This window comes from Microtus ochrogaster, chromosome 10, assembly GCF_000317375.1.
Source record: "Microtus ochrogaster isolate Prairie Vole_2 chromosome 10, MicOch1.0, whole genome shotgun sequence".
NCBI lineage: Eukaryota > Metazoa > Chordata > Mammalia > Rodentia > Cricetidae > Microtus > Microtus ochrogaster.
In genome coordinates, this window is record NC_022016.1 from 28,563,805 (window position 1) to 28,587,958 (window position 24,154).

The 24,154-nt window shown below is 40.4% G+C and overlaps 1 protein-coding gene across 14 annotated transcripts in view; it reads right to left on the minus strand.

The window, feature by feature from the left end:
• Positions 1 to 1,054: 1,054 nt before the first annotated feature.
• Positions 1,055 to 24,154, minus strand: part of Elavl2 (ELAV like RNA binding protein 2) — a 157,694-nt gene continuing 134,594 nt past the window's right edge. For 12 of the 14 annotated variants that reach the window (XM_013348257.2, XM_026782024.1, XM_005352726.2 and 9 more), the window contains 4 exons: positions 15,184 to 15,337; positions 11,155 to 11,380; positions 4,423 to 4,461; positions 1,055 to 3,854 (listed from right to left, as the gene is read on the minus strand). In XM_013348257.2, the coding sequence (XP_013203711.1) occupies positions 3,524 to 3,854; positions 4,423 to 4,461; positions 11,155 to 11,380; positions 15,184 to 15,337 (750 nt within the window). In that variant the 3' untranslated portion in view covers positions 1,055 to 3,523. The remainder of the gene's footprint in view (positions 3,855 to 4,422; positions 4,462 to 11,154; positions 11,381 to 15,183; positions 15,338 to 24,154) is intronic. The other 2 variants (XM_026782025.1, XM_013348258.2) reach the window with 1 other exon arrangement.

A 24,154-nucleotide genomic window follows, 5' to 3' on the forward strand; every position in this document is an offset into this window, starting at 1 on the left:
AAAGCATGGGGAATTTAGTTTAATTGCAGCTTGGAAGAAGAGGAAGTGGCTTGCCGCTCAGGCCCTCTTGGCTATTAAGTTGTGAATTCAGAACAAACACTTTTAACACGGCTGTTACCAAAGCAAAATGCAAAGAATTAAATCAATGCAACCAAAAATCCATTAAGTACACTTAAAAAAATACTTAGTTTTCTAAAGTTTCATAAAAGTAGAATTTTCACAGAAAAGAACAGCAAGAAGCCGGGCACACTGGTGCTCATCTTTAAGACCAACAATCAGATGACTGGCAGATCTCTGTGTGTTCTAGGCCGGCCAGGACTACATAGTGGGACCCTGTCTCAAATAGATAGACAGACCGGCAGACAGACAGAAAAAAGAAACAGCAAGAAATGTTTTTCCATCCTTTTATCTGCCATGGATGTGCTTTGATTAAATGCATAAATGAAGCATGGACAGAGCTGGCAGAGTTCATAGTTTGCACATGTGTGCTGCACACATGTTAACCTAACAGAAGGTGAGTTTTCTGTTTCAGGAAAACTCCCTTACTGAGACAGCAACTGTGCAACAAAAGGATCATACACCAACACCTCTGGGGAATTCAGTCTCACTGACAGAAGCAGAAGAAAGTTGCCTTCCTTATGGGCTCCTGAACTAGCTAAAGTAACTGTGTGATTCCTGCTCGTACAAATGGTTGAAGGTTAAATCAGTGACAGAGTAATTAACAACTGAGTGCTCAAATTTTACAACTAGCTAATGGAAGGACTTGTCCCAGCAAGAGTCACCGAGTAATGCATTTGACAGCTAGCTAACCAGAATCTTACTCAGTAACAGTTTTTGCTTTTACTTTGAGGGGTTTTGTTTTGTTCAGGTTTTCTGTTTGTTTTGTTTTTGTTTTTGCCCCCCCCCCAATTCTCCTGTCAGTTAACTTGTCTTCTCCATTCCTTCAGATAGCTTTCAACTAGAGCTCGAAGAACACCCCTTTTTTTAACTGAAGGCATCAGACTGAGTAGAGATGCCCCACAACCCCGATGTGTTTAAAGATACACCACAGTTCTTTCCCTTCAACTTTGTTTATTGATGTACCGAACATGAAAAAGCACAAAGAATCCAAACACAAAAGAAAACATGTACAGCCTCTTAAATACTCAACAGAATATATTTTCTATTCCAACAGATGTGAATTAAGTCATACTGTACAACTTCAAATAAATACCAGCCTTACATTTTAATAAGTGCTCTGATAAACACTGTAAAGTGAAGCACAATTTGCATGCCTTCTCATCAATGCCTTGGTTTGCTACAGTAAGTAGTACAGGAAAGAAGCGTGTAGCTGCTGTTTTCCCACAAGGGAAACCTTATTTTTTTTTTAAGTATATACATGTATTTTATTTTTTATTTTTTTTTTTAACGCAGGTTAACTCTGACAATCTAAATGCACCTAAGGATATGAGAAAGTGCTAAGCCAATTGAGTTCTGAGTAGCATTGAGTGGGTCAGCATGAAAACTCGCTTATTCACTTTAGCACGCGCCTCACAGTATATGTACTGTACTATACTGAAAAATTTTATAACTACAATTTTAAATAATAAAAAATAAAACTCAAAGCAACTGCAAAGATAATGTACAACTATGTTATGCATAGCACATTGCCTGTTCTAAGGGGAAGCATATGAGCATCTCAGTTTATACAAAACGCAGGACGTAACTATATAGTTCTCAGTGCATCCTGATGAAGGCAAAGGTTGCCTTCAGCTTTTTTGAAAATTTATTATAAGCTAGATGCTAATCAGAAAATATTTCGTATTTTTTAAAATTTCTTTCATACATGGTAAAGACTTATTTTATTATTTCCCCAAATAGTGGTTTAAGCATCATACAAAGTTAAATTTCAATAGCATACAGATATTTATGATTTTTGTATGAAAAATGTAAGGAAATTTGTTCAAAACCTATGGTTATACTCGTTTTTCCTTTTTTACCACAAACATATTTATAAACGAAAATGTAGCATCACCATAAACAGCTGAAGCTAGACTATCTACAGACAGAATTAGCAACAAATCTGATGCACTGTAAATTCAAGTCCTCAGGACAACAGAAGTGAATTTAAGCAAGACCTCAAGGAACAATGTTAATGCCATTTACAAAGGAAAAAACTGATACAAAACATTCAAAACCTGAACATCACTTGATATGTAAGGGAAAAAAAATAAAATTAGCTGAAAGGTTCATAAACACAAGGTCTTATTTACATCACACAAAGCTCAGGTGTTAGCCTTAAACGTAACTCTCAAAATACCTTCGAATATGTCCAACTCAGACCGCCTTTGCTGACTTGCTGCAGTACAGATCCTCTGCAACATCTTACTTCCTTAAGACAAAACAATTCTTCAAACGATACTGCAAGTACATCACTAAACACCATGAGCTCTATCTGAAGGGATTTCTTTAGGAAGAACAGATTTTCCCCCATCTCTTGGTAATTTAAATTTCTTGCCTGCTCTTATATATTCTTTTGTAAATTTTTTTTATTTGTTTCAAAATCACAAATCAATGTGAGCCATCTATCACATAGCAACCAGGATGATCAGACACCCCACTGGTGATTACGAAAATGAAACCAGCAGTGTTTCCTCACTGACTCAATTCCTCTCATACAAAGATCTCAAAAGTATTTTTCTACATCATAAATCTTTCTAAATTTTCCAACCGTTGCAAATTTCCTGGTAAATTTTAAAAGCTCACTAGGTGTCATATGAAGAGATTTCTCAAAGTATTCAAGTCAAAATATTTGTTCCAGGACCAGTAAAAAGTTTCTCCAAATTTTCTTTTTTATAAAAATAGATGCTTTTTTTAAACCCACATCAAAGAGGCTCTTATCTCTTTGGCAAGGTACTGCTTTACGAAAAGTTCTCCAGTATTCTTACAATAAGCGTTTATAATGTCGCCCCCCCTGCCCCAGCCCAAATCAGAATTACAAAATAAATACTGTTTGTAACTTCATAAATAAAAATGTAAACTTCAAAATACTTTTCTGAGACATAACAGCAATGCTTTAAATGTAAACCAAACACAAAGCTAATTAGAGAACAAAAAGGAAAAGAAAAAGAAAAAGAAAGAAAAGAAAAGGAGGTGGGGAAAGACACAACCAACTGAAGAGTTACAACACAAAGCCTCAATATTTACTCACAGGTTCAAGGCAGTTATGTAAAAAGAAAAGAAATGTCTTCCCTTAGCTGAAACACTTTAAAAGGTCCACCTTCTTCAAAGAAGGCAATAGAATGCAATGTGACAGGTAAAAACCCTGTACCTCTTGTCCATATTCAAACATAAAAGATATTTAAGAAGTTTTAATTCAAATACTAGCAATAAAAAATCTCACATATTTCTTAGGATGCTAAGTAGTCATTTTATCCCCATCTCAACACTGACTTACAAAGACATTTACTAATGTATAAAGTTTCTCTTAACTTGCTTTTGTTGTATAGTTTTCATATATAAATGGACTGAGGACAAGAGCTCATTAGGCTTTGTGCGTTTTGTTTGTCTTAAAGGAGACCTGCAGTACTCTGTCTCCCAGGCGGTATCCATTGAGGCTAGCTATTGCCATGGCAGCCTCATCATAGTTTGTCATAGTCACAAATCCAAAACCTTTGCATTTATTGGTGTTAAAGTCACGGATGACCTTCACGTTGGTAACAGCTCCAAAAGGCCCAAACATTTGCCACAGGATACTTTCATCTGCGTCAGGGGCCAGGTTGTACACAAATATGCACCAGCCTGTTCCGGGGTGCCCAGGAATATTAATTCCAGCAAGACTGGTCATTCCATCAATCGTCATTGGTGAAAACCTACTAAACAAAATAGGAAACAGACATACACACAGAGAGAGAATGAACACAGATTGGTTACAGCAATAGGTTTAAGTTCCTTTCCCTTTTTTTCATTTCCCCAAATTTAGCAATTTCCCTCTCCCAACAGATGCATACAGCTACTTGATGTGTCAACCGAGGCTCTATTTGTGGCTTGCAGTGACAGACAAACATTCCAGGTGTTGATACGTTATGAAATGACCATTGTCTGCTGTACTGAATAACAATGAACACATTGGCAAAGAAATCTAAAAACTGGCTTCATGAGTTAAACAGGACGGGGTGGGGAAAAAAACCAACACATAACATACACATGCTATAATGTCGCAACGCAATCTGAAACAAATGACTTTTTAAAAGACTAAGAGGCGTACAGTGGTATAAAATATTCCATGAATCAAATGCACTTCAGAATCAGTTTTACAGAAGGCAGTAACATGCAAAAGAAAACCCAACATAAACTTAAGAAGGTGGAAATACTGCTCCCCAAATCAAAGAAATTAATCAGTTGTGGGAAGGGATTATGAGTATCATGAACCTGTGTCATTACCTCTTCACTCCATAAGCCATATTGAGCAGATTGTCCAACCTGCAAAACACACATTTAGCAAACTTCAGTGTTTCATTTTCCCCCTTGAAGTTCATGAAAGCTAGGCTCATTACTGCCACCTTCCAAGGGGATAATTGTGCACAAAATATATATGATGTCTCAAGACACTGGGCCTTTAACCATTCATGAGAGAATGGGTACCCACTGTTGTAGAATATTGGCTATTGCTACAGGGTCAGTGCAGCAAAGAAAAAAAGCAGTGGCCATCCAAGGAAAGAGCCAGAAACAAAATGCGAAGGCGTTAGAACAGCTAACATCTGACTTCCTACCAGGCGAGTACTGAGAGCGCTCCTGGAACTGACCAGTACTTGTATAAATTCCCACCCTTCTACTTGCAACCATTTCATGGGTTCCTGAGGATGCTGAAGCACACAAAGCTTAACTAGCCCAAGCTCACAAGGCTAGTGACATCAGAGCAGTTTGATCTTTAACAATCAAAGACACAGAATTACAAGTGCACTGGATTTTATGGACAAACTTGGCTTTACAGAATTTGTTCCATCCTGCTTTATCAATGTCAAGACTACTGAGGGTGTCTCAGGGTTTCTAGAATTTATCAATAAATTACATGTGAGGAGCAAGCATGCCTAATGCATATTTAACCACCCAACTGTGAGAGTGTTCCCCACTCTCCAAAGACAGCCCCAGGTTAGCGGTGAGGCACAATGATTTTGTCTCTAACACCTGTGAAAGGCTATGTGGGGTGGGTATCAGCCTTTCTGTCAAACCCATGCACACAGCAGAGCACATAAGAAAAACCACTCCGCTCAGGTTTATAAAAGCCATGTATTCCTTCTGGCCTTTCGGATAGGGAAGAATGTTGTCCTTGCACATCCTAATCTCTATCTCCACTGAGCATTTGTGTGTTTTGAAAAAAAAAAAAAAAGTGAAAAGGAAGTGTTGAGTTGCTCTAATGCAAAGTGTAAGACAAGAGAACAAATCACAGTGGCACGAGATCGTCCTTCATCTATTTGGATCTGCCATGCTCCACGACCCTCTCATATGTACCACTTAGCACAGACCACTAGCCTGGGCTCCGCGTACCTGCTGATTATGTATAAAAGCAATGGTTACCAAAAGTATCATCCATCACTTAATGCAGGTATGTAAACTACCCAGAAGGCAGACTGGGTGAGAATATTTGCACACACAAAACTTGGAGCAGGTGTGAAGAGCGCAGACTGTCACAGGACTTTGTGTTCTGCAGAGTGGAGATGAGTAAAGATGCCATGCCTTTATATACAAAAAAACCAAGGTTACAAACACTAGGATAAATGGATGCAAATCCGCAACACCAATCACAAAGCGGTCTGATACGAAAGTTCATCAAATTGCTGGAATGATAGATATGGGATGCATTTGACAAACGGTACCTCTGGGACAGATGAACATACTGAGGTTGCTGTCAAAAGTGACTAATGGATGAAATTCAGAAGCTCCATTTCCCCTCCACCCACTTAGGAGAGAGCAACCAACTCCCAACATAGAAATTTCTTTAAATGTGTCTGTTTATAAGACAGAATGGAAAGCAAACCTGCCATGGGAGCGAGCTATACACACTGAGGGATAGATGTCTCAGTTCCCACCTCTTTCCCATCCCACAACCCTAGACCACCTCGACGGGCCTCATAGCTGCCCAACCCGTGGAGTCTTATATGATCGCTTGATCTTCCTTCATCTCCCAGATGTATAGGAAATTCAGTCCTTCATTCATCTCCCAATTGTAGAGGAAATTGAGTCCTTGGAAATTCCCATCCTCCCTCTTCCTCTTTCCCCTCCCTCTCTCCTCATCAGCAGAGGGGTGGATACTACTTCAGTAAACAGCCCCGGCACAGCAGCTGGCTGACTCCACGCAGCCGAAAACCATTTCCCTTGTCCCCACTGCCATACGTCTATGTGTCCCATTTGAATCTAGAGCAGACAGTGGGCACGTCATATGGACACGAGACAGCCTTCGTCCAGCAGCAGGCAGCAAATTATAAACTGTGCAGCTACAGGAGAAAATGTCACAGTACCCCTGGCACAGCTTCATTCCTTCACTCCACATCCCACAGCTCAGGACTCTCCTACAAGGATAACCTAAGGCTGGAAATGGAGCCCAGTCTAGAGGTCTCTGCAGTAACTTAGGCCGCACACAGATGACGGCTACACCAGAGGAGTAGATGTTAAGGAGTCAATTGTGTGTATATTTTGCTATTTAAAACCAGAATGCTCTTAAATTATATTTAACATATAGGCTGCACCAATATTGGCATCTACTCTCCAGAGTATCATAAGCTCCGGAAGGAAGTCTGAGTCTCTCTGAGAGGGCAACCAATGTCACCCCTACCCAATCGTGAGCTGGGATATAATCCAATTTACAAATAACACATTATTTGGAAGACTAGATAGAAAAACCTAGCTTCCCTTAAGACATCCTTTACTTAAAGAAAGATTCCCAGGAGAAGGGAAATTAGGTTGAAAATTCAGTGAGGAAAACTAAAAGAAACAAAATAAAACCAGTTATTTCCCTTACTTCTCACAGAAACCACATCAGGAGGTTAGACACAAGTCAATTCAACATCTCTTACATGCAGCCAGAAAAGTCAAGGTGATAAATATTAACACTTTATGAATCTTACTTAAAGATCTTATTTACTAAGATACATTAGGTAAATATACCAGTATAACAATTATCAGTACATTACTATATTTGATAGATATCTATTTCATCTTTATCCTATCTGTTTAAAAAATGTATTTATTATGTACAGTGTTCTGCTTGCAGCCCAGACGAGGGTGCCAGACTTCATTGTAGATGGTTGTGAGCCACCATGTGGTTGCTAGGAATTGGACTCAGGACCTCTGGAAAAGCAGCCAGTGCTCTTAACCGCCGAGCCATTTCTCCAGCCCCTTTACCCTCTCTTTGTATGTTTGATTAGAATTCACAGTTTAAAGTTCACTGATTATAGAAGCACAAGCCACGTGCACATTTTACATGCACAGAAGACATTGGTAACATTTTCCTATCACCAGGATAATGGAATTCAGATTATTTCTAGGCAATACTTTTAATAGAATTTTCTATCAGTGAGAGCATCTTCATTTCAAAACTAAGTATTTAGGAATGCAGCATAAAACTAAGGTATCTGCCTGATTTTCAAGCTATTCAGCTGGTAGGTTAAGGAAAGACCATACTGAAACAGAAATTTTAAAATATCAATTAAAGCCAGATATAATATGTGAAAAAGACAGTAAGTAAGAAAACACAATTTCGGACACTGGAAGAATTATCAAACCTCTCCAAAGCACGGAGCACCAGTTAGCTTGAAGTTAACCAACACAAGCTCATCAACACGTTTCCTTATGCAATCGCATGGCATCATGGCATCTAAGAATGAGGAAAATTACTTAGGACGTTTGATGTCTGTGTCTTCCAACATGAGATCAAATTAATCGAATCAGCAACATGCCTGAAGCTCAGTCCAATGGCTGACTCTAGGAGTTCTTCAAAAGTGCACAAAGACTCCAGAACACAGGCCACTCAATAAAGATAAATCTACCTCACAAGAATGAATGAGAAAATTTTGTGTACAGTTTAATTCGGATACACTGTACTAAAAATATTCTTAATGGACTAAAATTACATTATCCAGCCAAATAAATAGTCTGTCTTATTTTGAAAACTATAAACACTTCAACAAGCCCATCAGATTAGCAGTGTTCATGTTTAAATAATTCTATTTATTAATACAGATTGATCCATAAGCCTCATAAGTCCACTTATAAAGTTAATCCTTATTACATGGAATTTTATTTATTTATTTTTAAACCTCAATGAGTACTGAAAAGCCTTTCACTGTTAATGTAACTTGTATTCTCCAGCCTCTCTCAGCTGTCAAGGTACCAAGATAACATTAAAAATACACAATGAATTTTCTAAAATTCTTACTGGGCAGTGGCAAACTCAAAGCAAAGGCATTAGAACAACAAATATTATAAAGAAATAACTGTGTAAATAGACCTCAGCTACAGAAAAGATCAAGGTACCAACAAAACTGCAAGCTCCTAATTCAAGAGTCTGAAAAGCTCAAAGAAGATCAACTTTCATCGATAAAACACGGGGAAATTCAAGGTAATGACAGCCAAATTAAAGATACCTTTAAAGAGCACCAATTACACATCAGGATAAATTTGGATTGTAGAAATGAAGACTCAGCTTCTTCCAAAACATAGTCTAGGATCAACAGATCCTCTTGCACACTGGTAGCTCATATTTTTACCACTCAGACAGAGGTGATGGGCACAGGCATGAACAGTGAGGTGAGAGAGAGGACAGGACTTGAGGAAAGAAAATCTGTCCTAATTCCTGATGGCTCCCATTTTGCCCTCACTGGGTAACCTGGTGGCAGCTACTCCTCTGCGGCTGCCCAGCTGGTGTCAAACTTAGTACAATAAGAGCACAGCACAATCCAGTCCACAGCTCCCAGTGACCTTTCTGCCTCAGCCTCTGGAATAGCTGGGACTCCAAGCTCAAACCTCCACTTACTGTACTTTTCCTCACTACTGCCAGGTTTTCCTTTCAACTAATGCCCCTTATGCCCTTCTTCTACAATGTCTTTCTGTAAAGGCAAAAGAATCTCAGAAGTAATGATAATATATACTATTTAAAGACTTTTTGTAATGTAAGATGGACAGAAGCTAAAAGTTTTCAATTTAATCATGAGAACAACCGTGGAAAACTTTACCCCATCAAAAATAAAAGGTATGTGGCACGTACAGAGGGGCAAGAAGATTTAGGTGCTGTGGTGCCCAGTGTCCAGCACATGCTGCCCACATATGTCCTAGCCAGTGTATCAGGAGTCTCAATGCTATCTATGGGTCCTCTGGCCTAGTCTTAAGAGGCTAAGAGGGTTCCTCTAACAAATAGTAACAAAACAAAATTACAGCTTTAATCGAAAACATAAAACAACAATCTAGGGCAATACAGCTTTCTTCTAATAGCAAACTAAAACTAACTGGGAAGGACAACTAGAAAACACTGCTAAAACTCACTGGAGTCTAACTGTACTACATTTAAAAACACCAACAAGTGAATGGTCAAGAAAGATGCCAGAGAGGGCATGCAGCAGGCACTGAAGCGGGGGGCGGGGGGGGCCATGAGAGCTCTTTCTGCAGAAGAATTGCCAGACGGCACACCGGCCTTTCCTGCCCTTCAGTGGACATTGCTTGTAACCAAGGTCAAAGGTGATGCATATTTTGTTTTTCTTAATGCTTCCATGAACTAGGGAGCTTGTCGCCTTCGTCAATACAACCTTTGACAAGCCATCATTCTCCCAGAGAGAATGCCAACTTAAGTAGGTATTCAACCTTGCATTTACGGAAAATTTCTTTTCACACCTAAGTAATATACTTAAATATTTTTAGGATATTTTTTTTCTTTTCTTCTCTTTTCAATACTCCAATACACCAATGGGGGAAAACCTATGATTCTGGGGCTAGAAAACACATAAGTTAAGTCCTCTATCTTACAAAGTCTGTGAATATGTGATCGGTTAATAAACTATTTCGTCTCAGGAAGAAAATAAGGATCTACATGTAGCTATTACAAAACATTACCTTGGGCATTAGATGAAATGTGGCCATACCATACTGCGTAGTCAAATAGTATTTGTAACATCCTGGGAAATAAAACTGGGTGACTTGTTCATAAAATTCTCAAGCTCACTGTTCCTAACTGGACGTCAAGACATTCTTCTGTCACATGCGGTTGATATGCTCGGAATGACTCACGGTCTGGTTGTTTGCTCAAGGACTAGCTAACTTGAGAACTGGGGTATATGCCCATCAATAACTCACTGAATAAGCACACAGACCATCACTACTTTCTGTATGGTGCAGAAAATGACTTAGATTTTTAAAGAGCTGAAAACAAAGAAAATGAGAAAGAGAAGAAGGGAGGGGGATGGTAAGGAGAAGGGAAAGAAAGAGGAGGCATAGTTGCAAAAACCATGACTCAGAAAAATTTAATATATTGTTTCTCTAAACTGTTACAGCTAAAGTTTGTCAACCTCTAAACTTTACCAAAAGGAGATGGGGGCCCACTTTTAGATTCTCGGGGTTTTCACATAGGTCAATATCTTTAACAATGTCTATATTATGAAACAAAGCTAACCGGAAGAGCTCAACAGCTCAAACACAAAAATTCTTCTCAAACGGAAAACAGCATGTCAGACTTCACCGTCTGTGGGTCAGGTTTTCTCAAGCTGTGGCTGCTGGGTATCCTGTCTGCTGCAGGATGCGTAGCAAGCATCTCTGGACTCTACCCACTAGATGTGAGTCACATCTCCACCCAAATTATGCCATCACAAATGAGTCTACACTTTGTCAAATGTCTCCTGGAGGCAAAATCACTTCTGAGGAGAACAGCTCTTACAGTTAATTGTCCTCACCTTCAAAAGTTCATATTTCCCAAAGTATGTTTTCTCCGTGCCCATTAATGAGAAAGAAAGAGAGAACGAGAACAAGAAAGAAAGAAAGAAAGAAAGAAAGAAAGAAAGAAAGAAAGAAAGAAAGAAAACAACAGTAATGACAAACTCAAAGCAGAGATCTTGTTGATACAATTACTTGACAGTAAACCTGCACATTCTCCTCCAGTTTAGTAGCTAGGCACGAGAACTGGACCAGACTTACCTAAAACGCTGTGCCTGCTGAGCTAGCGGTCCTGGGTACCTTCTGTTTGGAGACTGGTACAGCTGGGAAAGGATGGCCTGATTGGTTTTTTGGCTTGGATTATTAGCAAACTTTACAGTGATTGGCTCTGTGGCACCAGGAGGTTTCTGGCCATTTAGGCCTTTGATAGCTTCTTCTGCCTCAATCCGCTTGTCAAATCGAATAAACCCTACACCCCTTGATATGCCTAAGGTAGATTTAAGTAAAGATTTGGGAGAGGGAGCAGGAGAGGGGAAGAAGAGAAGAAAGGATAAATTAATTTTTCCTTCTCACGAACAGCTTTTCACCCACATATAACATTCGCCACAAAAATCACAACAGGAAGAAAATTTTACCTCAGCAATTCAACTTTGAATCTCAATTTTCTACCTTTTTCTTTTCTTTTTTTTTCGAGACAGGGTTTCTCTGTGTTTTTTATAAATGCATGAAATGACCTATACAATGTGAGTTCTCACTATTGATCACGTGCTTGTCAAGAAGCCAAGAAAGCACAAAAGTACATAAACCCATGCTTTTTTTTCCCCTGCATTCCTTCCTGCCTCCTGTGCTTTCTGTAGTAGCACCAACTGCTGCCTGAGTTCTGGTTCTCAAAGCATGCTATTGGAAAGGCAGCCTCTTCCCTTGAAATAAAAACCAAACCAAACATTTGCTAAAGACACTCGAGAGCAGATAGAGCTCAACTAAAATTCTAAGTAATACATTCATCTTATCACATCATTTAGCATGAAAGTCTCTCAATAAAACAAAACCTAGACAGGCAGTGGTGGTGCACACTTTTAATCCCAGCACTCGGGCAGGCGGATCTCTGAAGTCAACTTGGTCTACAGAGCAAATTCAGGACCATCAAGGCACACAGAGAAACCCTCTCTTGAAAAACAAAAAAGAAATGCGAAAAAAAAAAAAAAACCGCTGAAGAGGGCCTTCACATCCTCTGAGCTCCACCGTGCTTCTCTTTAGCTATATATTACAGAAGTAATGTTGCACGGGGGGAAGGTAAAAGAGGACCTGGATTTTCCAAGTTAAATCAGTAGGACCGCAAGCTTCCTGGTACCTCCAGCACTGCTCTTAACCGTGGAGAGCCATTCCCTGTCTGACAACAATGGCAAAGCAGGGCATGAACGAGGTTTATCCGGTTTACAAGAAACAGCAGCGTGTGACTCTCAGCTCATCCCATTTAATTGTCACAGGCAGGTGAGCAGGTAATCACAGCTGGTCAACACAACGTAAGCAGCTGCAGAGAAATGCCTTCTTGGCAACTAACCAGATACTCACAGGACAGGTTTTAGACTAGCAGCTAGGAAAGTGTAGATACTTCTAAGTGGGTGGGCCAGGGAAGAAAGGAGGGGCGACTGAGAAAACCTGGACCATCTTGACTTAGAGCAACCTCAAAAATAAAGGTTTGTTTGCCTTACAATTACACCTGGAGAAGGCTCAGAATTTTCTAAGGTTAATAAGGCATTTTCTACATGTATGCTTAATCCGATACATTCAATCATTTTGTCTTGTTCTGTGTAAATGATGTGCAGTGTCCACAGTAAACACCTGATGGCTGAACAACAAGCTGCTGGGCTTCAGGGACGGTGTAGGTGTTTTCTTAAAGTTCTAAGTGAAGAAGATATAATTATAAATATATCCTTTCATGTACCTACTGGCTCCTATTATCATCCCAGCTAGCATATTTCCAGCTCTCAGCAGGCTGAAGCAGGTGGTTTGCTACCGTGTGAGATGCCAGGTTGGTCAGAGAGAGAGAGATCTCTTGAATTTCCAAAAACGAAAAATGGGGAAAAAAAGAAAAAGGAAAAAGAAAGGGCAAAAAGAACAACACACAGGGAAAAAAGTAAAATAAAATACTAAAATTTTATTCTAATGGCTGCTCCATTAGAAAAGCACAGATTAAAAAATGGCATTCTGACAGGTGGGACTACTTAAAGTGTGTATGTGTAGGGGGGTGCCTACCCTGGGGGGAGGAGTGTGAGTGTGAGTGTGTGTGTGTGTGCCTATCCTCAGGAGTGTGTGTGTGAGTGTGTGTGTGTGTGTGTGCCTATCCTCAGGAGTGTGAGTGTGTGTGTGGGGTTGCCTATCCTAAGGAGTGTCTGTGTCTGAGGGATGCATATCCTCAGGAGTGTGTGTGGGGGGGTGCCTATCCTCAGGAGTGTGTGTGTGAGTGTGTGTGTGTGTGCCTATCCTCAGGAGTGAGTGTGAGTGTGTGTGTGTGTGTGCCTATCCTCAGGAGTGTGAGTGTGTGTGTGTGTGCCTATCCTCAGGAGTGTGAGTGTGTGTGTGTGTGTGTGTGTGTGTGTGTGCCTATCCTGGGGGGAGGAGTGTGAGTGTGTGTGTGTGCCTATCCTCAGGTGTGTGTGAGTGTGTGTGTGTGTGCCTATCCTCAGGAGTGTGAGTGTGTGTGTGTGTGTGTGCCTATCCTCAGGAGTGTGTGTGTGGGGGTGCATATCCTCAGGAGTGTGGGGGGGGGCGTTGCCTATCCTAAGGAGTGTGTGTGGCGGGGACTATCCTCAGGAGTGTGGTGGGGTGTGTGTGTGCCTATTCTCAAGAGTGTGAGTGTGTAGGGGGGTGCCTTTCCTCAGGATTGAGTACATTTGGAGTGGGACCCCAGAATTTGTAGCTCTAGCAACATTACAGTAGGCTGCTGGTGCCGGAGGCATGGGCCACACTCAGGACATACTAAGAATGACCACCTATCATCCTTCACACTCCGGAAGGTCCATTGTTAAAGAAAAGAGACACAATTTCCATGTCGCAGATGAAGCCTACTCTAAGTCCACCAACTTCTTGTTGACTACAAAATTCTGTTTAAAAAAAAAATGCTATGAACAAAAAGGTATTTTCTGCTTAGAATAAATCTTCTTTGATTGGCTATGCTTGGAATTTTATTTAGCCCCATTAACAAACTGTGTGCGATACAGCACAGTGTGTTAGAATGAATCAGGGGGATAATGGAAGAGCTACTGCAGCTAACGCCCAGTCTTGCACACTTTCAGACTTTCTCATGGCAGCACAGTCTACAGGCCATTCTCCCAGGCAAGGGTACACACTGTTGATTCTACCCAGAAGTCTAGGAACAGAAGAGCACTTTCTGTGAAGCCAATAACAACACAGAACGGAAGAGCAGACCACTCCGGTCAAATTCACAACTGAAGCTGAAAACTGTGGCCTGATTTTTATTCTGGGGTTAATCTGCCCCCTTTCTTACACTAAAAACCCACACATTGGGATACACGATACTACAATGTGACTGGCGTGGAAATAAGGCCCTGCAGGTGACTTCCCGCCCCCTCCTTTTTCATATTTCTCTATTTTTATTCTGTTTTGGAAAGAACAAGTGTTGCTTTTATATAGAAAGTCTAAAAATCTGTAATGCAATCCATATCGTCAGCTTTCTGCTCACTAGCAGTGCTGGCAGAAGTGTTCCCTATGTATAAAGTCCTAATGAACATCTTATTCTCATTTCATTTGGTCAAAAGTTGCATTAGGCATAAAACAAATTGCTACCACTCAAAATTCCGTGCTCTTACGCAGGCCTCTGTGGCAGGCACAGCAGAGCCCTGGAAAACTGCCTCCACAGCAATCACCAGAGTGGATTCCGCCTCATCCTCACTCAGAGTACCAGCTGCATCCTGCTGCAGTGAATTTCGCTTTTCACAAAAATAAAGATTGTTTATAAGGAGGACAGGGGCTTCTTTCACACAGAGGCTTGAAAATGAAGATTATAGCATCTATAAGTTTATTACAAGCCATGAAACAGGCTTCAAACCTGCAGCTTCGGGGTGGAAATGACTCAAGCTTGCTCACTCCACTCCACCATCTATTTCTGTCCATGCACATTTATGAACAATTCCAGCAGAAAATTGCATTTTCTGGCCCACATACACCTTTGATGTGCTCTAGAGGCAAGGCTGCTGTGTGAGGAGACAGACTATTTCAGAATCTGCCCATCAGAGAGCACAAGACTATCCAGAACCACTGCCCACTTACCAGTGACCTGGTCGACAAGAATGCGAGAAGTAATGATGCGTCCGTACTGTGAAAACAGCTGCTCCAGCTCCTTCTGGGTCATTGTTTTCGGAAGCCCGCTGACATATAAGTTTGCATCTCTGATAGAAGCTGAGCTTGGGCGAGCATAGGAAACCTGAAAAGGGGAATACGGTTAAGCATACTGATATACTCACTCCTTTCAGAAACTCAATGCCTACCTTGATAACTGCTCCATAAGGGACAGAGAGCAAACACTGGCCTTAATGTAAGTAGGATGTTTATTCATGGGGGCGGGGGCGCATTTCAGACAAGAAGACAATGCCATTTCTCTGTGTGAATAAGAGAAGATCTACTCCAAGTGCATCTGTGAGGTCTCAAATGAGACCAGTACCACACACAGCACAGCACACCAAGGGAACCAGACCAGTATCACACACAGCCCAGCACACCAAAGGGAGCAGACGAACATTTACACACAACACAGCACACCAGCGGAACCAGACCAGTATCACACACAGCACAGCACACCAATATCACACACAGCATGGTACACCAAGGGGAGCAGGCCAACAGGAAGCAAGAGATGTGGGAGCAATCACTCCTAGTTAACATATTTTGAAGTCATCAGATGCATTCTTATGACTTGTTTTCCATACTATACTGTCTCTGGAGATGGTGGTATACGTTTAAAAATACTTAAACATTCGTGAAGGTTTTCTTATAATTTTTGTCAATGCCACTTACACAAATTCCCAGAGATTTAAATACACTAAGGAGTCATAACCTTCTTGATCCACTGTCTTCTCATTTACAAGTTTTCATAACCTTCATTTTTACAGCAAATGTTTTCAATGACTTTATCTGCTATTTAATGTTCTCTCAAAAAAAAAAAACCCTCCTATAAGTTTTTTAAAATTTTTCATACAACATAATTTCATCTTATTCTTTCCCTTCTCCCAGTTCTTCCCAGGGCCGCCCTCTCTACTCACTCTACTCCACGTTCCTTCTCTATCTCAAAATAAGACAACAAATCACACCATCCTGACGACAGAAGCACCCATGAATATAAGCAGGGAATCCCGTCTGTGTTGGCCAATCCTCCTGAGCATAAGGCCTGCCCTGGAGTAGTTGATATACCCAATGTCATTCCACTGGATAAAGCTGACTTTCCCTCTCCCAGCAGGTACCAATTACATGGGCTTATTTCCCGTTTCCACACTGGGATTTGTCTAGCTTGAACTTGTGAGGGTCTTGTGCATCTCCGTAGTCTATGAGTTCTTACGTGTATCAGCCTGTAGTATTCCCTTGGCTCTCACAGTCTTTCTGCCTTCCTTATACTTAAAGTCTTTTAATGAAAGCATTCCAAATTTGTACAAGATGGAAGACAAAAAAAAAAAAAAGCCTGTATTAGTTGATAATCATCACTATTCAGGTCTTGCTCATCACTGGATTCATAATGTTTAGAAATGACCAGCATGTGGTCAATGCAAGAATATGTGCTGATCCCCCATGGATGATGTGAGTCCACAGCACTACATGCATTTATGGTATACTCCATCATCTCATCCAGATTCTTGTCCAAGCTGAAATCCATACCTGCTCTGCCCATCATATAAGCATTACTGAGACAGCTACGTGTCCTGTCCCCTAAGTGATTCCTCATCATATTCCCTTCGGTTTGCCTGTGATTTCTTCAGGACTGGCCAACTACATGGACAGAAATTTTGTAACATGGCTTGTCTACTGCATCATTCATAAAAAGAGCCAACACATCTAACTCTGGGATTGACTTGCTAGACTAACACAATATGATTACTTCTGCCTGATTATGTTACCTAGTAGTGCCCACCTTTAATCATTGATTTCTCTAATATAGAATCTTTGCTCAAAACTAATATTTTCGTAACTAAAGCATCAAACATTTTCTTCCTGGTTTATGCCTGCAGTTCTTTGTTAACTTTTAAAAATAACTTTCTAGGAAATAAAACAAAAGAAGAAAACACAGGCCGTGTTTTATATTAACTTATGTAGTTCTTGGTTATCTTTTACCCCTTACATTTAATACCTCTATTCTTATCAGTTTGCTCACTAACAAGTGAAAATACAGATGCTCTTCCAAGGTCTAATTTGACAGTCACATTACAGTGTCCTGTCCTATACAAAGGAATCTGGCAGGAACAAAGGGAAAATATTCACATACACTCTTTCCCTCTGCACCTAGCTACTTAGTGATGAACACTCATAAGAAAAGGGAAAAGGGGAGGAAACCTTGAAGTGATCAAAATAATATTAGCAAAAATCCATCCTTGGGACTTCTGTACCTATGGTCCCACGGCCACTAAAGTATGTTTGAATTTGTGAGAACACATGCCTACCAAAGCTCTCTTCTAGACTGCTTTGTCATCATCTAAGGAGGCTACACAATCCGGCGCTTGCCCCACTTCTAGACTGAGAAATTCATGGCTTTATTTCCACAGCAGGGAGCCAGTCAGCAGTCACTCTGCTCTGGACCATGTGGCTGAAATGCTCTCTTTGTGAAAGAGCCACTCACCATGGGCTACAGGGCGGTCACAAGCATTTATACACCGTCAATGAGTGAGAGGCTAACAGAGAAGCAGTCAGGAGGCTCAAGCTTAGCATACACAGGGAGAGTCACAGTGGTAAAAAGTGACAATTCTCCAATCAGTGAGCCTAGTTCAAAGCTAGATTCAATTCACTGAAGACCCTGTTAACTTGGGACAAACTCCCTAGTCCTAATACATCACATAAACCGCGGAATTTTACTTTTAAAAGTAGTTCTTAAGAATAAATAAGTACTTTTTAGTTTGCATGGCATTAAGAGTCTAAAATAGGTTGGCTGTGCTATGAATATGATTCCCCTCTACATACATCTGAGTACGTCAAGAAAGATGCATGATTAAGTTCAGAGTAACTGAGTCCATCATGGCTTTCCAGAGTCCTTCACTCCCACAGCGACATGCACTGCTTTGTACATCTCCGACATGTGTGGGTGAGGTGCTTTAAGTTATCCTGAGATATATTTAGGATAAAGGGCTTATATTTAGTGATTATATAAAAAAAACTGAAAGCATACTGGATCAGTTGCCCTGCCTTCAATGCCCATCCTTTTGTTTGCTTGCTTTTGTTTTTGTTTGGTTTGGCTTTTGAGATAGGACTTCATTCTTTAGACCAGGCTGGCCTCAGAATTAGGTCAAGTCTCCTGCCTTAGCGTTGTGGGTACTTGGTCTGAGAGGTGTGAACATCCATAGCAGGCTTAATATACACATTTAAATTTACATTATTTAATTTCAAATCATGTTTTAAAAGCTCTAAGACAAATCTTAAAACAGCGTTTCCCTATAACGTTGTCAGAGAACTGGTTTCCACTACTATATGTAGAACAGAGATAATGGGTTACACTAAAACCCATGATGGTAACAAGCACTGCTTAACAATGTAATCATGTTCACACTTAGGTTTTTGTCAGATATAAAGCATGATCAAATAGTTTTCTTTCTGTGCCTTCAACTATCTTCTGAGGCAGGCAGGGCACAGAAAAAAAATTAAGGCTGGCGGAAGAGGTAAAGATAATTCAAATCCCATGCCTGAGGTCATACACAGCTGCTACAGAGTTTTGGATTCACCAACTGATCTTCTCGGCTCTGTGCCTTTTTCTCCTGCTCCAACTCTCTCTACACAGTATCACACTACTGAAGCTAGCGTGTCAGCTCACTTGTTGTAAGAGGTTCAGAATTTTTAAGCAACTCTAGACCGCTTCTTAAAACACATACATAAACTAAGCAAAGATAGCAGAAAAGATGTCACTAAACCAGTTATTTTTATGTCATATGCATTAATGTATTTCAAAGTAGCTTTTCTTAAAAATAGTGGTCACCAGTTGAGATTAAATGTAGAAATTGTACATCATAATTAAAATTAGTTTTATTTCACTCTCTAAGCCATAAAAATAAAACACACTACCCCTAGGAATTTCCAAGAAGAAAGGCTGTGTTGACCCTTCTCCCATAATGCACCAGGTAAGTTTCTCAGAATTAAAGCAGCCCCCTTTGCTCTGTCAGGAATATCACTGTTGACAACATTCTGCCTTCCAAGAAAAGGAAAACAGTTCCTCAATCTCAGAGGATTATAAATACAAAGTACACTTTCAGATCCTTGGAGAAGGATGAAGATGCTCACTGTGGGGATTTAAATCAGTTATCAGCCCAACCTACCTAGTAATCATTAGCAGTGGTCAGCACTCAGATTTTGCTGCGAATTTGGAGCTGTATGGATGCCTTGCCTGTGCACCAACCCACACAGGGGTGTCTCCATCCTCAAAGTGCTAAATACCCTTGTGGGTCTTTAAAACTAAATTCCCTCAGAGACGGCTCAAGTGGGTTTTCTTTTCCAGTTGAATTCTGTACTAGAAATACTTCAATACAATGAATCTCTAGCATATGTCCTAGAAGGGGCCAACAGCTTCTTCCTTCTGCAAATGTGAGCTGATCTCCAATCTAAGTCACTGGATTAATATATGGGTTTATATTTTAAATTTTCAGTGCCATTTAAACAGGTGAATATTTAATGCCTGAGGAGCAAGGTTATGAAATGTCAAAACTACTAAGTGAAGGATCTAATTTAAGAGGCAGCCAGAGCGTCTGCAATTTAAATATTTAAAGATGATACAGGGAGTACAAAAACTGAACACCAATCTGCTTCCAAGATAGCAATTTAAAACTCAGGTTTATTCTGGAATTTCTCACAAGCCTACAAGTGATATAATAAACCAAGACAAGCAATGCTGAGGCTACTTGAGGGAAGCAGAAGGGAGGGAGAAGCAGCAGGCAAAGAGACCCTCTAGCCAATGGCTTCCAAAAGTGATGGTCACAAATGAGACTATGCTAGACAAACAGAAAAAAAAAAAAACTTATCGAAGTAATAAGGTCTCAAAAACAGAGTACTCTGAAACACACTATATTCTTTGTAATTAAAAACCCATTTCTTCATCATCATCAGCTAAAACTAATTACACATTAAACATGCAAATATGAGAAACACATATACTAAGAGTGAGCTACTGAAGCATGTTAATCAAAATACAGAGAACTAAAGGGAAGAAAAATATCCTTGGGTAAGAACTGATACTTCATTAAATGTGAAGCCTAGTATCTTAGACTTTATTGCAGTCTACAGAAGCTCATCTGAAACAATTCTGTCCAAAAGCACTACTGCCCTATCTCTGATTCATCAACAGGAACATCGGAAACAGTGATGCTAATACGGGCAGATTCAAGTGGTATGATCCACAAATGAACAAACAAAGTAATCCCTTCCTTTTAACACCACACACATCTGAGAAATCACCCACCGACAAGATCATCAATGAACAACTTTTATCATTTGTCAACCACTGACCCAGAACTACAAACATTAGACTTGAAAATTAAATGCTTGCCACTTTAGACATTTTTTAAAAGCCTTATTCATTTTCTTCTAACTGAAAAGAGTAGGAAAGGTCATAATTATGCCCATTTACTCTCTCCAAGTGAACTGTTCTTCATATCATACAGTGAAAGGACTGGGACTATCAGCAAAAGCACCTATCACTAAATCCAAGTTGGCTCTTGCTGGAGTAAGTGGGAGTCATGACAGCACCATGGCTAAACAGTTGGTTGCTGTGTGGCTTCTTCCTGAGAGACTTAGAACACATACAGAGGGATTCGGCCTCAGAACACAATTCAGGCCACAGACTTTAAAGGTACCCAAAGGGAAGAGGTGGGCTTTGATCAGCTTCCACATGCAAAATGCTACCGGGGCACCCCTCAACACACACCAAGCATATGCGATGGCAATCCTAAACTACGTTTTCAAGAAGAGCATGCTTTCCCACAGGAGGCAAGTGAGAGAGGTTGACAGAGCGGAGTTAAGGCTGGCTCCAGCAAATATGTTGGGGCTAAAGAAAACAATTACTTCTAGCAAAAGGCTTATAAAAGCCTTACATATTAGTGTAGTTACCTTTGATATTCCATGATATGGAAGTTAGAAAACACCACTAGTGGAAAAAATACAGAACTCCAAATTTGATTTAAAATAAGACTTGTTCAATGATTAATAATGATTGCTTCAACTCAACTGAGTTCAGAGATAACAGAGAATTCTTTTAATGGTGTCATCCTCTGTTTAAAATGCCTGGAGCACTTCCAATTGCTTTTAGAGTAACTTAAAATTTCTTGGACCTTTATACTTAGGGCTCTGCCTAGCTTTTCTATATAAATTCAAATTACAGTTTCCCTAGATTCCTGTTTCGCTGCTTCCCATGTTGAACAAAAGCTGCTCTAACTCAACTATAATTCAGTCAATTCCAACTTCCTGCAGATGTCATCTACTCTACTACTACATAAAAGCCAATGCTTGCCAGTCCCGTGCACTGTAGTCCAAATCCCATGCTTCATTACCTGTACCTACAGTGAACTGATTGTGCTGGTCTCTCAAATACTGACTGAGCCTGGTGGTGGTGGCTCAGGCCCAAAATCTCAGCACTCGCAAGACAGAGACAGGTGGATCTCTGTGAGTTTGAGGCCAACCTGGTCTACAAAGAGAGTTCCAGGACAGGCTCCAAAGTCACAGAGAAACCCTGTCTCTAAAAACCAAAACCTACTGACTGAAACAGGGCAAGCCTACTATTATCCTGTCTTATTAGTGACATGATTCTTTGAAAAAAGGAAATAACCATTATACTGCTTTGCATGCATTGGTATCAACCACACATTTACTGGGATGAAGACAGTATGCCATGATCATGTACTAACTTGGAGAGTTTATTAAATTTTGTTTAAAAGAAGTTAAGACAAGCCATAAATTTTAAATGGGAACGCCAAAAGTTCAAAGGAAGTGTTACCAACAGAAGGGACTGACAATTCTATTAAACATGATGAATGGGAAGTTTTTAGCTCCTAAACTGAGGATTTAAATCCCCGAAAGAAACAATTTTCATCAGAGTCATAAGGTGCTAGAAGGGTGGAAGTGGGGCTTAATGTTGGAATAAAAAGAAAACAGCTATCATTTAATCCTACTTCTTTACACTTAGAAAAGACAGCTGTGACACAGAAGGGCAAGTAGCTTGTGCAAAGACACAGAGGGGAACCGGGTGATCCATTCAGAAGTGACTCCTCTGTCCCTGCATTTTTTTCTTCATTATACCATTTGTTGAAACACAGCCTTTGTACTCACAAATAACTGGTAAAATGCCAGTCAATAAGAGGATGAGCAGCCGTTGCCAAGGAGATACCTGAAGAGATTCCGTAAGAAGTTATGAAACTTTGCTTTGATAAATGAAATATTCTCTTATGTACATATAAGAACTACGAAACACAGATGGCGAGAGGGCTCAGTGTATAAGGCACTTGTCGTGCAAGCCTGATGAAGCCAGTGCAGTGCCTTTAATCCACATAATGGTGGAAGAGAACCGACCCACAGAGCTGTCCCCTGACCTCCACGTGTGTGCACACATACACAATAATGATAATAATACATATTTTAAAAATATGGAACACATTAAAGGGAGTGACTTGGTAAGCACAAGTACAGAATTTCTTCTGTTACTAATGCCCAAGATAAATTTAGGTTATGTGTGAAAAAAATTAATTTTTGGAGGCAGGCCAGCAGAATAAAAAGAGAAAAACTAGGAATCTTGACATTTCACCAATTTACAGCAATTGAAATATACCTATAATACAAGTTCTCCTATACTAAGTACGTCTGCCTCTTTGAAAATCATACACCATTTAAAAGAAAGACACAACTGGTTGTTAACGCTATGAAGGCTTCCCAGCATCGTAGCAGTTTAAATTTCATTAAGTAAAAGTCAAGGCAATTGACCTTAGCCAACATAAAGACATAGCTAAGTGTAAGATAATAACTGAAACACTGAATGGACAAAAGAAAACAAAAGTATACTTGTTGTAAGGGTTGTGCCGAGCAAACTAGCAACTGCAGAATTGACAAATATGGGGTAGAGAGATGGCTCAGCTGTTAGGAGCATTTGTTGCTCTTCGAGAGGATCTGCATTCAATTCCCAGCTCCCAAATGGTCGCTCACAATGATCTGGAACTCCAGTTCCAGGAGATGCAACATGCTCTTTTGGCCTCTGTGGGCACCACATGCCAATGTGCAAAATAATACATGCAGGAGAAGCACCCATACACATAAAAGGAAAAATAACATAAATGTTTAAAAACACCAATTCACAAGTATACTTCCTATTACATATGGTATAAACTCAGCCTCTGAATGTGACACCAAACAAGATTAAGTGGAACCAATTCCATTCAAGCATATAAGCTAAGAGGGTCCAAATGGGCTGTGGTAAGGGACATACATAAATATGCTATGGCAATGTTCAAGACATTTAAAGGGAGACCTTGGTACTTAGTGTCAGGGTTTCTGTGTATGGTGTCTGCAGTGCTACCCAGAGCCACTACTGCCCAGAGCTTCTCTACTGCTCAGAGCTTCTATACAAGTTTCAAGCTCCTAAGGGGCTGAACCGATTCTGAACTGCATGCCTGTTTCACGGGTCGGCCACCAAGGCGACACTCTAGTATATGATGAGGGGACAGAACTCAGGGACTTGTGAAGAAGCTACCTGTAAAGTACCTCTCCAAGGTGATGATGAGAAGTTGTGTCCCTTCAGAGACTGAGCTTTCAGACAACCATGGGAGCCTGCATGAGACTGACCTAGACCCTCTACCTATGTGTGACACTTGTGTAACTTGGTCTATTTGTGGGTCTCCTAAAAACAGGAAAAGGGGCTATTCTTAATGCTTTTACTGGCTATTAGGAACCTATTCCTCATACTGGATTGCCTTGCCCAGCCTAAATACAAGGGGAGGTGCTTAATCTTAACAACTTGACACTGCATGGTTTGCTAATGCCCATGGGAGGCCTTCCCCTTTCTGAACAGAAACGGGGGGGG